The 16,855-nt window shown below is 54.6% G+C and overlaps 1 protein-coding gene across 1 annotated transcript; it reads right to left on the bottom strand.

The window, feature by feature from the left end:
* Positions 1-2,803: 2,803 nt before the first annotated feature.
* On the bottom strand, positions 2,804-12,352 carry CDK2AP1 (cyclin dependent kinase 2 associated protein 1). Its single transcript, XM_039218717.1, has 4 exons — positions 12,022-12,352; positions 7,391-7,488; positions 5,825-5,951; positions 2,804-3,575 (listed from the first exon to the last, which is right to left on the bottom strand). Exons 1-4 carry the CDS (start codon positions 12,074-12,076, stop codon positions 3,508-3,510), a joined length of 348 nt encoding a protein of 115 aa, XP_039074648.1. The 5' UTR covers positions 12,077-12,352; the 3' UTR covers positions 2,804-3,507.
* Between the last annotated feature and the right edge of the window lie 4,503 nt (positions 12,353-16,855).

Here is a 16,855-nt window from a genome sequence, read left to right as displayed (position 1 = left end):
TTCAGAAATCCTTTTTTGTTTGTTTGTTTTGAACTAATATCTACACCCAGTGTGGGGCTTGAACTCATGATGCTAAGATCAAGTCTCTCCACCGACTGAGCCAGCCAGGCGCCCCTGAAAGAACAGCGGATTCTGACTAAAGAACCTGCCAGATGTGTACAGGGAACAATGGTGGGGCGTTTTTTAAAGTTTTATTTATTTTGAGAGAGAGAAAGCAGGAGGGGAGCAGAGAGAGAGGGAGAAAATCCTAAGGAGGCTCCACACTGTCAGCCCAGAGTCCGATGCGGGGCTTGAACTCATGAACCGTGAGACATGACTTGAGCTGAAATCAGGAGTTCAACACTCAACCAACTGAGCCACCTAGGTGCCCTTATAGATGCATATTAAAAAAAGTTTAGGGGCTCCTGGGTGGCTCAGTTGGTTAAGCGTCTGACTTCAGCTCAGGTCATGATCTCGCAGTTCGCGGATTCAAGCCCCACATCAGGCTCTGTGCTGACAGTTCAGAGCCCAGAGCCTGCTTCAGATTCGGTCTCCCTCTCTCTCTGCCTCTCCCCTGCTCATGCTCCGTCTCTCTCTGTCTCTCTCTCAAAAATAAATAAACATTTTTTTAAAACTTTTTTTTTTTTTTTTTAGTTTATTCATTTGGGGCACCTGAGTAGCTAAGTCAGTTGAACACCTGACTCTTGGTTTCAGCTCAGGTCATGATCTCACGGTTCATGGGTTCAAGCCCCACGTTGGGCTCTGTGCTGACAGTGAAGAGCCTGCTTGGGATTTTTCTCTCTCCCTCTCTCTCTGTCCTCCCCTCCCCCCCACTCTCTCTCTCAAAATAAATAAACTTAAAAAAATACTATTAAAAATTAATAAAACTTTATTCATTTATTCAGAGAGAGAGCGTAATTAGGGGAGGGATGTTGGGTGGCTGGCGGTAATTAGACGGATGTCACCATATTTTTTTTAAGCTACACATTTGTGTGATTGTATCTTCTTTTATTATCAAAAAAGCAAAACTTGTTTGGAAACATTAATAAGGAAGGTCTGGTTGGGGGGGGAACTGTGGAGCTGAGTCAAACATCAATGGCATTTAGTGCCACCTCATCCGCTGGGAGGTCATTGTTTGGTGACACTTGATGTCACTTAGCTTAATGTTATGCTAAGAGAACAAGAAAACGTGGAGAAATATGTACAAGTCAGTAAGTTACTTGCCTGTTTACCCCATTAACTTAATAGACTGCATGTTGTCAAATATCCTTTCTGAAGTGAAAATACACAACTGAGGCGCCTGGCTGGCCCAGTCAGCAGAGCACGCGGCTCCTGATCCTTAGGGTTGTGAGTTTGAGCCCCACGTGGGGCGTAGAGCTTACTTAAAAAAAAAAATACACCCAACATTTCCTATATGTTGGTTTATATGTAGATTTACAAGCTGGAGGTCCAGATCCTAATTTGCAAATTTGTGCAACACCGATCACTCAGGCTGGACCTGACCCTACAACTGTTTGGGGGTTTTAGGGTAATAGCTTGGCTTGTCAGAACACATCTGGAGTTCACCCATAAAACAAGTAGGGGAAAAAACCATGAGGTGAGCAGGCCTATGTCAGACATAGTCCGCAGTCAAAACCAGCCCCTCCCACAGGCACAGACGGAACACCCAGGGCATGGATCCAACTCAGTTTACCTTCAGGGCAGCCAGGTAAGGCTCTTCTCACCTCCAGTGACCTGGTTTGGAAGTTTAAGCCGCTTCCAGGACCCTTCCCCGTCTAGACCTCCATTCAGAAGGCAGCCAAGTACCTGGAATGGCACATGACAAGCCAGTAACTTGAAGTGAAATTTGGGAGCTGCAGACAGGAGGGACAGAGGTTTCAATCTGTCTCCTCTCTTGCACCTTCTGGGACTTGCAGTCACGTGCACGAAAGAGGCAGACAAGCCCGCTCCCTAGAACACAATCTTAGCAGCCATTAGATCAGACACGGCTGGGACCTTGACTTTCGTCTGCAGAACTGCCCCTCATTTGTCTCTGTCTCCCCCTCACTACAGTGAATCCACGTTACACGGGATCAGTGCCTAAGGGATGTGGTCAAATTACCGCAAATCCCTTCGGAAGGCACTGCTGGAGGCCACCAGATTTTCAACACATCTGGCGCAACCCAGTTTTCCCGCCAAGGAGCAGCCCATCCTTCGGCGAGCACAGGCCAGCTCGAGTTTGGCGGCTGCATTACATGAAAACCAGATTCCTTTTTTTTTTAAGGCCTTATTTTTTTAAGACAGAGGGCGCGAGCAGGGGAGGGGCAGATGGAAAGACACAAGAATCCGAAGCAGGCTCCACCCTCCGAGCTGTCAGCACAGAGCCCGACATGGGGGGTGGGGACGCGTTCAAAGTCACAAACGCAAGATCGTGAGCTGAGCTGAAGTCAGACACTCAACCGACTGAGCAACCCAGGCACCCCTGAAAAATATTCCTTTAGCACCCCGGAAATGTTCATAGGATAAGCACCTCAAGATGGAGAATGGCCTCATCATGGGCGAGGCAGCGGGCAAAGTCAGTAACACTGCTTCCGCTAATGCATTCATCCCGGCGCACACTTAAGTCGGAGGCAGTTAAGACGCGCTGGAACACTACTGCACTTGACCCTACCTTCTGACTTAAGCAAACACATCCCTTCCTCCACACGTGGTGTTAACAGCATTGTCACACAAAATGTTTCTGGGCCAGCTGGGAAAACACTCTGTGACAGGTATCTCCCACTCCCATTGAGGAGATGTTTTTTTAAGATCCCACGTCAGAATTCAAGGAACCCACACCTTCATACAAATTGTTAATGAAAATAAGCTTTATTACATCAAGTAATAAATACATACAAAGATGCAAACAGGTTTAATCATTTTCTTCCAGATGTTTGGATCAACTTACAGGAAAGGCAGAACTGAAATCCACACACAGTCTTAGTAGGAATATTTTTGGGGGTTCTCGTTAGGTTTGGTAGGTTGCTCTTTCTTCTGTATTTATAACTTGTGCATTTTTAAGTTTGACCTCAAAGCACTAATAGTCATGCAGGCAAATGCTTAAGCACAAAAGAAGTTACATTAAGCGGAATCCACACCATGTGGCAAACGTATGCACTAGAAACAAACCCTGGAGTTGTTCTATTAGCTTATGAAAAGGAACGAAGAACAATCTGGGTAACATAACGGTATTCAAAATGGAGAATAAAACGGAGACACTGGTATCTTTGCTGTGAGATAGGTGTCTTTTCCGTGCATCTTCTAAATCAATGCTTAAAAAAAAGTAAGAAAAGAAAAAAAAACCTTGGGTAATTCCTAACTATTTAAAATGTAAATCCTAATCAACTGCAAAATATTTCTCAATCTTAGAGCCTCATGAACCATGGAAGGGACACGGGAAGGAAAAACCAAACTGTTACCATATTGAAAACAAAGAGTTTCTTGTGAACGTGGGAGCTGAGCTAGAACTTCTCTTCTTGGAAGATGGAAACCTTTCGCACTAACAGGCAGCTAGGATCTGGCGTTCCGTTCCGTTTCCGCCAAGCACTCCCGAACCAGTCCTCTGGCGTGAATGATGCCTGGGAGAGAAGCAGAGGCTGAGAATCATGCGGCAGGGCCCTTCCAGAAAGAGAGGGCCCTTGACAACCCAGCTGAAAAACCCTCACCCTGGAAGGGACCTGGGGACGGTATCCAAGCCACCCCAGGATTCCAGTGGTTCGGAAAGCCACCAGCATCCTGTCCCCTCCTCGGAGGCCTTCGCTCCTGGCCAGGACTCCTCTCCCTGGCTCCCTGACAACCCCTCCCCGCACACAAGCGGCCAGCCAGCAAGCTCTCGTCACGTCATGCCATCAGATGACTCGAGTAAACGTGTCTCCCGCTTTCATTAAGCCTGACCCACTTTGGAGATTCCATGACTTCAGACCATTATTTTCCTCTGGCTTCTTCAGATTCTAAACTCTAGAAAGGGCTTGTCCAATGTCCAGCCTGCACAGTTAGGATGCAAGACTGCTCACTTATGTTTGACCGTGGTCCACAGTGACGTCCGCCCACTGGCGTGCCTCGGGCACCTTCTGCCCTGCAACATACGCCCCGTGCATCTTTCTCTCTGCAGTGATGGTTACGGTTTGGTTGGTGGAGTTTTTTTGTTTTGGCCTTTACTGAACTCCGTTGAGATACTGATCTCATTTTAATAGACACCAAGAATCTATTCCTCCTGAGAGATGACTGCCGGAGGGCACTGTGAATGACATCCCCCAAGTCACGTAGGCGTCCCACATGTCACAACTCTTATCTCTGAGCTTTAGAGGACCTTTTCTGGAAAGGGCCAGACAGTAAATATCTCCAGCTCTGTGGGCCACACGGTGCCTATCACAACTACTCAACTCTGCCACCATATCGACAGAGGAAGCAGCCATTATAAAAGCAATGGGTATGGACATCTTCCAATAAACCTTTACTCATGGACACTGAAATGTGAATTTCCAGTAATTTTACATGTCACGAAATCAGTTTTTAACCTTACAAACTAAAAACCATTCTTGGCCTACTGGCTACAGTGTGCCGATCGAGCTCCGTGCGCCTGACTCCCGGGCGCCTTTTATGACCCTTCTTCGCCTCGTTATGGCATAAACTTGGCTAGCTTGTCCTTGGCTTATCGGTGATCATGACCATGGGACCAGCTACTCACGCAACACATGCCCTGGAGGGGTCCCCGGGCTTATCTGTATGCTGACTTGAACCACTGGTTTTTTGGGTGACTGCAGACTGCCTGCTCGACTCTGGGGTCCAGTATCTCTCCAGAGATTTCCACCCAGGGAACCAGCACATCAGGTGCCAGGACTGTCTTGCTTCTCCGGACTCCAAACGGCAGCCCCGACGCAGAGCGATGCCCACCTCACCCCCAGGTTAGGTCAGGGTCAGTCCCACCGCTTCCCAAGTCCTCTCCAGGCCCAGCCTCTAACTGCCAGCTCCCCTCCCGCACACCTGTGCCCTTCAACCAGCCAGTCAGCTGGTATCCCCACAAAGGCTTCGTCAAGAGCGGCGAAGGTCACAGCAGCCCCTCTTGATGCCCCACGTTTATAACCACAGAACGTTCCTCTCGTTTCTCTCTGAATTTGCCTCTCCAACCTTCTTCAGAAACCCCAGATCCCTTCTGAAATTAAACTGGCACCTAGGCCACTGCTGCTCTGAACTGCCACCTTCTACACCAGAAACCCTCTTCCCTCCCCACCCGACTCACGTAGTGAGGGGGCAGCCTACCTCACCTGCTCCTGTCCTCAGCCGGACAGCCACATCTTCATGGAAGTCCCTTGTCTTCTGTGGCATCATGCTCCCGCCCACCCTCCCCCTCCAATCACAGAATTTCGCAGTGTTCTTGCTTTCCCTGCCCAGGCTGGGCCAGCCCCACGCGCCCCCTCAGGCTCTGCTCCACAGATCTCACAGCAAAGGGCAAGACAGAGCCAGGACCGCAGGACTCCTGGCCACCGGCTCACCCGGGGGAGGGAGCCTCGTGTGTCTGGGCCCCTGCGGCTCCCCGGGACCAGTGCCGGCCAACGGGAGACAACGCTGCAGGATCTGCGCCGCACAGACGCCTTGTTTAAAGCACGTGGACCCTCTGGAGGCGCGCAAGGCCTTCCCGTCAGATCCCAGGGACGGTCTCCATCCCACATGCCTGCCCCCGCTGTCCCTGCCTGCTGCCGACATGCCACATGGGAGCCCAGGGAGCCCCTGGGGTGTGGGGGACTCTCCTCCCAGAAAATCCTTCCCAGCAGTTAGCACCCAGCAGGGGGGCGGCGCGCGTCTGGGGAGTCCGGGGCCCACGACTCACCTCGTTTTAGTCTCTCCATGGCGCTCTTGCTCCCCGCATAGGTGGGTCTGATCTCCTTCCCCAGCTCCTCGATGATGGCCAGCAGCTCGGCGTATTTGCTTTGGGGTACCTGGCTGTTCCCAGTTCCCTAGAATGAGAAGGAAGAGTTTAGATGGACCGAACCCTAACCTGACCCCAAGGCCACGGTCAGGGCCCTACCACGAGCCAGCCGCAGCAGCGAGGGCAGGGCAGGGAGAGGCCGGCCCGGAGGGTGCGGGCTGCGGGGCCTGTCTGCCATCCCTTACGCTCTGCGGCCCACGGAGCTTTTATCATCGCAAACGAGGAAAAACGAGGACTGGTTTTCTGGGCAAGAAAGGGTAACACCGGGAGTTTCCAAGGACCCAGGTGAACGTGCCAGAACATCCCGGGGCGGGGCGGGGGGGGGGGGGCGAAGGGCCGCCCAGAGCAGGTGCACGAGGCAGGGGCCACCCCTCAGGTCAGGAGGACTACAAATAACTGCCAAAGCCCATCTGGAGAGAATCCAGAATGGTTTCCAATTCCCCACCCGGCAGGGCCCACCCCACTAAACCCCTTTGTCTCAAGATCCCACCCTCCACCCAAGCAAGCACCGCGATGAGCGCGGCGGGGGTCCCCGCGGACCCCAGCGTGGCCCCGCCTGCTCCTCCCTCCTCCTCCGCTGCCTCTGCCTCCCGGCCTCCAGGGCCCCCGCCTGTCCTTGCCCAGCTCTTCAGCGCCCTCCGCGCCGCCGCGGATTCTTCAGGCAGTTGCGCTCCCGCGCCCACACCCACTTCTGCCCCTGGGACAGCATGGCCGGCCACCACCCCATCCCAGGGGCAGCCTCCACGGCGACCTCAGAACGCAGCCACGTTCCCATGGCGGCAGAGAACCCTACCACGGCCACGGCCTGGCCAGGTCCCTCCACGAGGGACAGGCAGTGAGGCCAGTGCCAGCGTCGACCCGCTCAGTGGTGAGGAACGGGATCTCTGCGAGGTCGCCAAGCAGGGGCCAGTCTCATAAGTGGCAGAATCAGGTGGAAACCCAAGCAGCCTGGCTGAAGAGCCACCAGCCCCCGATGAAGTGCATCTGGGCTCCAGGAGGATACGGGCCGTCCTCTATCTTTGCTGGGGCCATGACCTTGTGGGGAGGAAGTAGGCAAGGGTCCCCTCTCCTCTGTCCAGAGGAGAACCTAGGTCAGGCCTCACTTCCCCAAGACCAGGGATCAGAGACCCCAGCCAGGGACACACACGGGCGGTGGCACCAACGAAACAGCAGGCTTCTAGCCTTTCCTTGGGTTCTCCCACCCCCATCTCTCGGTGCCCCCATGACCCCGCTGCCACCCCCCATCTGTCGGTGCCCCCACAAACCACCCCCCGCTCTGAGGCCTCGAGACTTGAACACAACACCAAGCCAGAAAGCTCAGACGGCTGCTCCGTTACACCGTTTTTACTCCTTCATCTGTCCCACTGGCTCCCCGCCCTGGACGGTGGGAAGCGCGGCCCCTCAGTGGCCAGGCCAGCCCCAGAGCCGCCCCCACCCCCCCGTGCCAGGCAGCCCCCCACTGCCTACCTGGGTGTAGCCTAAAGATGGTGGCCCGTAGTCACTGAGCAGCTGGCGGTACTGTGAGGATGTGGCCATACTGGTGGAGGGCGGGTGCACGCTCCCAGCTATGGGGGAGGAGAGAAGAGTCAGGAATCGTGTAGTTGTGCCCAAAGCAAAGACTCTGGGTCTTGCAACAGTCCCCCTGCCCAAGACCCATGCCATCAACAGTGGTCTTTTGTCTTCGTAGGATACAACAGACACCCTGCTCCCGTCCTCTAGTTTGGTGATGGCCGACGCAGCCCAGATGAATCGTAGGCTGCAGCTCACTGCTCCTCGTAGCCACCACCGGAGAGGACGCCACTCATCAGCCACACAACTTCCCATCCATGCAGTCAGGATGGGTAGCGCAGATGAAACCCGCTGCCGCTCTCAGCCTAATCCTTGCTAGTCCCTTTTCCCTGGGTCCCGCTCCCCAGAGGTTCATGACCTAGAGCCCCATCACTGCCACAAGAGGCCACCGGCTCCTACGGCTGGTCTGCATCAGGCTAAAACCTGTCGTGTGCCCAAATCTCTGCTGGCCACACGGTAAGGAAGGCAGACAGAGGGTCTGGAGGATGAGACACAACCCTGGCTGGAGATGGGTTCACTGGACACCAAGTCCGGGATCCAGAGGGTATCACAGCTTCCCTGTGTCCCCAGAAGCCTCTCCATCTCCCTGAGCCCCCAGGGCCCCCTCCCCAGAGAGGGGACAGGACTCCTGACGGTCTGACTCGATGCCCGGATGGCTCACATCCAAAGAGGGGAGGGAGAAGGCCCCGTTTGTGGACTGCAACACTCGAAGACACCGTCCCTTGGCCGTGAGGGACCACGTGGGGACAGGACCCAGCTAAGAATGGAGACTCCTGGATGGGGGCTGGGGAGTCATCAGCAGGGAGTTTCCGGCTCCAGCTCAGTAGCTGGAAGCATGCAGACCCATAATGGCGTCCAAGTGGCCATTAGCGGGTAGAGGATGTCCTGCAGAATTACAAGCAGCGGTAACCATGGAGAATTTACCTAGCCCTCCTCGGCGGCCGCCGCCTGCCTCCACGCCCAGTCGAGGAGCAGCTCCCCCTCTGCCTGCCGCCCCCAGAGCCGAACGGTCTCGCGCACACGGCGGACTACGCAGACTTGGCCCCGGGGATGGACAGCTGGTGCCAGGCTGGCCAAACCGACCAGCTGCTCATCTGGTGTGAGCAGGGGAGGGAAGGGGAGGAAGGAGGCTCAGGGGCTCAGGCGGATGGAGTGGAAGGGGCCCGAGGGGGGGCCTGGAGCCCCTCTCTGTAGAGAGACAAACAGTCCAGAGAGGGGAGGCGGTCCCCTGAGCCACATGGCACAGAGGAGGCTGGCCCCCTGACACCTGTCCCTCCCTCCAGGAGCTGGGGACAGCTCTGTATCCAAAATGCCTTCCTCGCTCTCAGGCCTGCCCTGGATCTCACCCACCCACCCACCCCCACGCCCCAGGACCCAGGTTTAGGCTCAAATGTGGGATGCCCAGTCAAGAAACAAAGGTTCTGCCACCTCTAAGCTGCTCGGTAGGCACATCACTGGGCCACTCCTAGCCTCAGTGGCCATGCCTCTAAAGTGGGGATGATAAAACACCTGGCCACGGGCGCGTGCCGCTCAGGACAGGGGCGCACTACTAGCACATCCGTGACCTCCATCCAAGGCAACCGCGCACGTGCGGCAGCCCGAGCACAGGAACAGGGCAGGGTGGATGCACCCCAAGCACCCCTCGCCCCATCAGCCAAACCCCAACTTCCTGAACCCTCTGATGCGGGCAGTGAGTGGCATTTGCAGCCCCAGGCCCGGGTCCCAGTCCTGACGCTACAAGACATTGGCCTCTCTCCGAGGCCAGGATGCTAAATGTCCAGGCCACAGGGGACAGATCACCACAGAGCACCTCAAGTGTCTAGAAGATTCCAGTTCTCTGGCAGGAGGTAATGGGACTCGGGGGTGCGTTCCCTGCACTACCCTTCGCCCTCACCTCTTGTCGTTCGTGTCCCTGTTTCTCGCCTCTGCGGCCCATCCTCTCTCCTAGTGACGAAGGCCTGGGCCAGGAGCCGGTCTGGCTGTGCCACTGCTGGCCGTGTGACCTTGGACTAGGGCCTTGCCTCTCTGGGTCTCAGTTTCTCCATCTGTCTAAGGGAATGGTTCCCAACAGAATGTCTAAACGCTCTAGGTCCCACTCTTCCACGGGGCTAGGGTTCGGTCGGGGGGGGGGGGGCTGAGGGAGAGGGAGGAGAAACTGCCCAGTTCGGGCTGGGGGGAGGGTCAGACAACAGCTCTGGGCTTGCCTCTCCCATCGCCAGGTGACGCAGTACATGACCCCGATTCTGTGCCAGTGCCAATCCCTTACTCGGTGTTGAAGGTGGGGGCGGGGGGGGAGCCTCTGTGGCCCTGGAGAGAGTTGGCAGAAGGGCCCTGAGTTCGACTCCTGCGGACACACGGAGCCGGTGCATCGGGCTGCAGGAGGCCAGGGAGAAAACCAGACTGGGCGTGAGCACGGCTGTCTCTGAGCATCACAGACAATGCGCGCAGTGTGCGGGGACCAGGGAGGGCCCGGAGCCGAGGGAGGGATTGGCAGAGGCCAGCAGCTCCTGGGGCCAGGCGCAGCTCCCCGCCCCCACGCCAGACAAAGAGCAGCCTGGGCCTGGGGAGCTGGCGGCCTTCCCGCCACTTGGGGCGCCTGGGGAGGGGGGATGTGCTCTCCGGCGGGGAGGCGGGGGCTTTGTCTAACTCCGCCACCGCCGGCCAGGCCGCGGCTTGGCAACCCGCGCGGAGGCAGGGCTGGAGGGCGTGAGGGATGATGACAAGGAAGCCGGAGGAGCGGCAGCGAAGAGTCCATCTTGGATGCAAATGGCAGGGACAGACTGGGGCTTTCTAAAGGGTCCACGGGGAAGGGCACAGCCCGCCACCGAAACACCAGATTAGCTGGGGGCTTCAGCGGTCCTCCTGGAATTCTCCATAGAAGAAAACCTGTGCACAGTGCCAGCCAGCCCAGAACAGGGCGTCAGGGGTCCTGAGTGGGTGCCCCTGGCACTTGACCCCAATCCCCAACGGTCCCAGTTTAAGGCACCTGCCTCAACTACACTAGGGCAGGCCTGAGGTTTCCGGGGTCCAGGTGGGCAGCAAGACCTTCCACCCGCCCACCCCGGAGACGGGCGCGGGAGTCAGGCAGAGATCCCACCTGGGCCCCAACGCCTGTCTTTGTAAGGTCTGCAGACCCCAAAGGTGCTGAGAACATTTGAGAAAATAGTGGCTTGTTTGCTCTTGGGACTCAGTAACCAAAGTTAACCAATTCAACTATGCCCCCCACCGCACCCTGCATCTTAACCCCTTCCAACCCCCCAATCGTTGTCCCGTACCTTAAAATACATATACTTGATTTTCGGGGTCCCTCTTCAGATTTTTGGACTTATGGACTCATCCTTTGGAGACAAGGCCCAAAACTTGCGGCCAACTGCCAACGTGGCATTTCTGACCAGCAAGGCCAATCCCCTCCCCCACAGGGCCTCTGCCCCCTCCCCCCTCCAACGCGCCTGCTTTTCTGGAAGTCTATTTCTAACCAAGTGTCTAAAGGAGAAAAGACCCAGGCCACACCTGGGTCACACCCTAACTCACAATTTTCTTCCCCCCACCCCCACCCCCGCCCACCCCGTGTCTCCCTTGATCCCTGGGGCAAGCCCCTAGGCACAGCCTAAAGCTCCTGACAACTTCTGGAGGAGTTTCTGGGATCGCCCAGGTCCAGCGCCGGGAAGGGAGAGGACGCCCCCTCCCATTCATTCCCTGGCTACCGCAGAAGGGGCCTTCTAAGCCCAGACTTGGGGGCTCCGAGATTCGGGGTCTGCACTGAAACGCCGCTCTCAGCCCACCGCCCGCAGGCACTCCGGAGCCCCCAGTCTCCAACTTCTGTCACTCCGCGCACGCCTGAGGGGACCTCCGGCGTGCCGCGTTCCGGGTACCCCTGCTCCGGCGCGCCCGGCCGAGGCCCCCCCACCCCGCCCTCTGACGATCGAGTCCCACCGCCGGTGACCCCAGCGGCCCCGCGCCCTCAGGGGCGCCCGCACCTGGCACGTGGGCCGCCCCCGCCCTGCCCACGCATGGCTTGGGCCTTGCTCTCGTGCACCCCTGCGGCCCGGGTTCCCCCCCCGCCACCCTCGACCCCCAACCCGGGCCCGCGCCCCCGCTCCCCAAGGGCGGCCCGGGCCCCGCGCCCCGCGCCCCGCTCCCGGCGTGGCCCGGCCGCTCCCGACTCCCGCCGGCAGGGGCCCTCGCCGAGCCGCCCAAAAGCCGGAGGAAAAAGGAGCAGAGAAAAGCCTCCCCCGCCCTCGCCCGCCGCGCTCCCCGCGATCCCTCGGCCGCCGGCGTGGGGGGGACCGCGGCGGCCGCCCGCGCCCCCGGCCCCGGCCCAGCCGATTCCCGCCGCGGCGCGGGGCGCCCCCGCGAACTTTGGCGGCCCGGGCGCCGGAATCATGGCGGCGGCCGCCGCGCTGCCCCGGGCCGGGACCCGGCGCCCCCGGCCACCGCGGGCCCCCGGGAGCCGGGGCCGGGCGCGCCGGCCCCCAACTTGGCTGCACTTGGGGCGCGGCGCACGCGGCCCGCGGGGCGCACTCACTCACCGGCGTTGAGGGAGGCGGCGGGCATGTGCGCGGCCAAGTTCGGTTTGTAAGACATCCCCCCGAGCGGCGGGGCGCGCCGGGGCGCCGCGGGGCCAGGCCCGCGAGGGCGGCGGCGGCGGCGGCGGCGAGGCCGGGCGGCGGCGAGGCGGGCCCGGCGTCCGAGCGCCCGTCCGTGCGCCCGCCGAGCTCCCGCGCACTTTTTGTTGTTGACGGCTCGGGCCGCACCGGCAAATATGGCCGTCCCTCACCCTGACACCCGCTGCAGTATATCACCCATACATCGGGCGGGCGGGCGCAGGGGCGGCCGCAAACTTTGAGCGGAGCCAGCGGGGCCGGCCCGGGCCGGGAGGGGGCGGCCCGGCGCGCCGCGGCCCGGCGTCAGGGGGCGGCTCCGCCCGCGGCCGCGCCCCGCGCCTCCGGCCGCGCTCGGCGCCCGCAACTTGGCAAAGTTTGGGGGGCTGGGTCCCGGCGGCGCCCGAGGCCCGCGTGGGTCCCTTTCTTCCTCGGGGCTCTCGGTGTGCCTGGAGATTCGCCGTTTTACCGCTTCGTTTCTCTCCTTTTTTTTTTTTTTTTTTTAATAGGTAGGATTTCAGAATTACTTTTTCCCCCTTGACTGTGGGGGCAGGGATGGAAAATTACCTGGAGAAAATGGTGGCGAGTGGTATTTTTAAGCACGTAGATCATTCCAGACGCCGAAGTCTGGCCGCTCCCCAGAATAAGAACAACGAATTCTTGACATTGATTTCAAATAAATTTCATGTCCCTGTCTGTATTAAGTGGTTTTTAACTCTTTGGGGGCCTACGAGTCTCCTTGGATTCTGACAAAAGCCAGCAGCGTCTCCTCTGGAAAATTCACCCTTCAATCCACAAAATGTGTGTGCATCTTACTTTAGTCAGGTATTTAAGAAGCGCCTACTGTGTGCCCGGCACCGGTCCAGGCGCCAAGGAGAATGAATTTGATAAAGTTTCCAGTCTTCTGGAGTTTGCATTACAATTTTTGATTCTCCTCCAGCCCCTCCTCAGGTCTGACCAAAACATATCAAATATATATCTTGGATTTTATGACTAAGCTTTTGAAGGTACTGCCTCTTGGGGTTCCACTTAAATAATAAAGCTCCTCAAAATACACAAGATGCCCACCCTTTTCTGCTATTTTTAATCTCCATGCCTTGCAGATTTTTTAATTAGTCACAGACCTTCAGGCACATCTGGATCTAGTGAGGAAGGCATCAAGCTCTCAGCCAAGAGGGAAGGGATACCACACACGCCTGCCTGCCTAACCTTTAGGATTAAAAGTGCAGGTCAGGGGCACCTAGCTGCCTCAGTCAGCAGAATATTGACTCTTGAACTCCAGGTCAGGGGTTCAAACCCCAGGTTGGGCGTGGAGCCTACTTAAAAAAGAATAAATATTTTTTAATGTTTATTGCTTGATACTTGTTTTGTTTATTTATTATTGAGATAGAGCACAAGCTGGGGAGAGAAGGCGGGGGCGGGGGACACAAGCCAAAGCAGGATCCAGGCTCTGAGCTGTCAGCACAGAGTCTCATGTGAGGCTCAAACCCATAGACCTACAGACTGCGAGATCACGACCTGAGCTGAACTCAGACACTTAACCAACTGAACCACTCAGGCGCCCCAAATATTTTTTAAAAAGTGCAGGTGATACCCCCTCTCCAGCTTAACCATCGGCCCCGGTGATCAGCCTCAGGCTAGTTCAACCAAGGATGCTCAAGGAAATTTTATTTAGTGAATGAATTAATGCCACCCTCTCCTATGCTGCCCCAGGGGCCCACTGAGTAGCACTGTCCAATGAAAATATAAATGCGAGCCACAAATAGAATTTTCAATTTTTTAGTGGTCACGGTTTAGAAAGTAAAAAGAAACTGGCAAAATTGGTCATATACTTAACCCAATATGTCTTCAACAGTATGATTTAATTATATAATGAACATAAAGACATTAAGGTACTTTATATTCTTTTCATCTTACAGTCATCAAAACCGAGCGTGTGTTGTACTTTCATAGTACATCTTAATTCAAACTAGCCACATTTGTTTTTATTTAAAAAGTTTTTTAATGTTTAGTTTTGAAAGAGAGAGAGTGAGCAGGGGAGAGGCAGAAAGAGGGAGACACAGAATCTGAAGCAAGCTCCAGGCTCTGAGGACAGAGCCCGATATGGGGCTCGAACCCATGAACCACGAGATCATGACCTGAGCCAAAGTCAGATGCTTAAGGGACTGAGCCACCCAGGTGCCCCTAGACCAGCCACATTTCAAGCATGCAATATCCACGGGAGTTAGTGGTTTGCCCATTGGGCAACGCAGGGCTAGAAGCTGCAAGCAGACAGCTCATGAAGCAGACACATCTGGGCACCGATCTGGCTCCACCCATTTGAGTCTTCCTTGACACAAGAATCTGACTCTCGGCGACCTGCCCCATCCCTCCTACAAATGGTCTGGGCTATTCTCTTTCAATATTAATTTTTAACACATTGCTCATCCCCCTTACTTTAAGGTCTGATCATCACCAAAATAAGTTTTTACCTTTTGGAGTTTTTTTGTTTGTTTTTTATTTTTTTAACGTTTTATTAATTTTTTAAAGTCAGAGGGGCGCTTGGGTGGCTCAGTTGGTTAAATGTCCAACTTCGGCTCAGGGCATGATCTCGTGGTTCATGAGTGCGAACCCCGCATTGGGCTCCATGCTGATAGCTCAGAGCCTGGAGCCTGCCTTAGATGCTGTGTCTCCCTCTCTCTCTGCCCCTTCCCTGCTCATGCTCTTTCTCTCTCAAAAAATAAAAATAAACATTAAAAAATAATAATTTTTGAAAGTCAGAAAGAGACAGAACGTGAGCGAGGGAGAAGCAGAGAGAAAGGGAGACACAGAATCCCAAGCAGCTGTCAGCACAGAGCCTGACGCGGGGCTCGAACCCACAAGCTGTGAGATCATGACCTGAGCTGAAGTCAGACGTTTAGCCAACTGAGCCCACCAGGTGCCCCTCCTTTTGTTTTTAATTGACATATAATTTACTTAGCATAAAATCTGCCCTTTGAAATATACAGTTCACTGGTTTTTAGTATACTCACAGTTGTGCAGCCATCATCAGTACCTAATTCTAGGACATTTTTGTCACCCCCTAAAGATACCCAATGGCAGTCACTGCCCACTTCTTACTACTCCTAGCTTTAGGCAACCACTGATCTAAATTCTGTCTCTATGAAGTTACCTATTCTCAACATTTCACATAAATGGAATTATACAGGGGCGCCTGGGTGGCTCAGTCAGTTGAGTGTCTTGATTTCAGCTCAGGTCATGATCTCACCATTCGTGAGTCCAAGCCCCATATTGGGGCTCTGTTCAGACAAGTGCAGAGCCTACTTGGGATTTTCTGTCTCCCTCTCCCTCTCCCCTGCTCATTCTTTCTCAAAATAAATAAACATTAAATAAATAAATAAATAAATAAATAAATAAATAAATAAATATGGAACTACACGATATGTGACCCTTTGTGCCTGGGTTCTTTCACTTAGCACGATTTTTTCAAGACTCATCCATGTTGTAACACAAATCAGTACTTTTTTCCTTTTTTATGGCGGAATAATATTCCACTGTATGGATAAGCTACATTTTGTTTATCTCCATACCTGTTGAGGTCCATCTGGATTATTTCCACTTTTTGGCTATTGTGAAAAGTGCTGCTATGAACGTGGGTGTGCAAGTGTTTGTGTGAACATGTTTTCAATCCTTTGGGATCCATACCCAGGTATGGAATTGCTAGGCCATGTGGTAACTCAGTTTCGCGTTTTGAGAAACTATCAAACTGCTTTCCATAGTGGCTGTGCCGTTCTCCACTCGCAGCAGTGACGTGAAAGTGTTCCAACTTCTCCACGTCTTCACTAACATTTTTATTATCTGGCTGCCTTTTTTTTTGTTTGTTTAGGCTTCCTAGTGGGTGCAAACTGGTTATCTCATGATTAATTTACATCTCCCTAACGAATAGTGATGTTAAACATTTTTTCCCGTGCTTCCCAGCCATATCTTCTTTGGAGAAATATCTATTCTGATCCTTTGCCCATTTTTACGGCTTTTTTTTTTTTAACGTTTATTTATTTTTGAGAGACAGAAACAGAGCCTGAGTGGGGGGAGGGGCAGAGAGAGAGGGAGACACAGAATCTGAAACAGGCTCCAGGTTCTGAGCTGTCCGCACAGAGCCTGACGCAGGTTCAAACCCATGAACAGCGAGGTCATGACTTGAGCCAAAGTCAGACGCTTAACCGACTGAGCCACCCAGGTGCCCCTTATGGGTTTTTTAAAGATTTTATTTTTAAGGAATCTCTACATCTAATGTGGGGCTCAAACTTAAGGAATTCTTTATATGTTCTGGAAACCAGTTTCTTCTCAGATGTATAATTTGCAAATAATTTCTCCCATTCTGTGTGTTGTCTTTTCATTTTCTTATTTCAAAAAAAATTTTTAATGTTTATTTTTGAGAAAGAGAGAGACAGAGCACGAGCAAGGGAGGGAGGGCAGAGAGAGAGAGAGGGAGACGCAGAATCAAAACAGGCTCGAGACACGGGCCTCGAACTCACGAACCACGAGATCATGACCTGAGCCAAAGTCGGAGGCTTAACCAACTGAGCAACCCGGGAGCCCCATTTCTTTTTCTTTTTCTTTTTTTTTTTTTAAGTTATTTATTTAGTTTGAGAGACAGAGAATGTGTGCGCATAAGCAGGGGAGGGGCAGCAAGAGAGTGAGAGAGAGAAAATCCCAAAGTAGGCCCTACACTGACTGACAAGGCTCGAACAGGCTTGAACAGCACAGGGCTTGAACTTTTGAA

Source organism: Hyaena hyaena, unplaced genomic scaffold (assembly GCF_003009895.1).
Source record: "Hyaena hyaena isolate Hyena2069 unplaced genomic scaffold, ASM300989v1 scaffold_0, whole genome shotgun sequence".
NCBI lineage: Eukaryota > Metazoa > Chordata > Mammalia > Carnivora > Hyaenidae > Hyaena > Hyaena hyaena.
This window is presented reverse-complemented; position numbering and strand designations above follow the sequence as displayed.

What these genes read in the sequence shown, in the direction of transcription:
- CDK2AP1 (XM_039218717.1), bottom strand. Translation starts at nt 12,076, where the DNA reads ATGTCTTACAAACCGAACTTGGCCGCGCACATGCCCGCCGCCTCCCTC. An exon ending in CATCTTTAGGCTACACCCAG is followed by an intron (nt 5,952 to 7,390) that starts GTAGGCAGTGGG and finishes TTCTCATTCTAG; the next exon opens with GGAACTGGGAACAGCCAGGT. An exon ending in CATGGAGAGACTAAAACGAG is followed by an intron (nt 3,576 to 5,824) that starts GTGAGTCGTGGG and finishes CTTCTCTCCCAG; the next exon opens with GCATCATTCACGCCAGAGGA.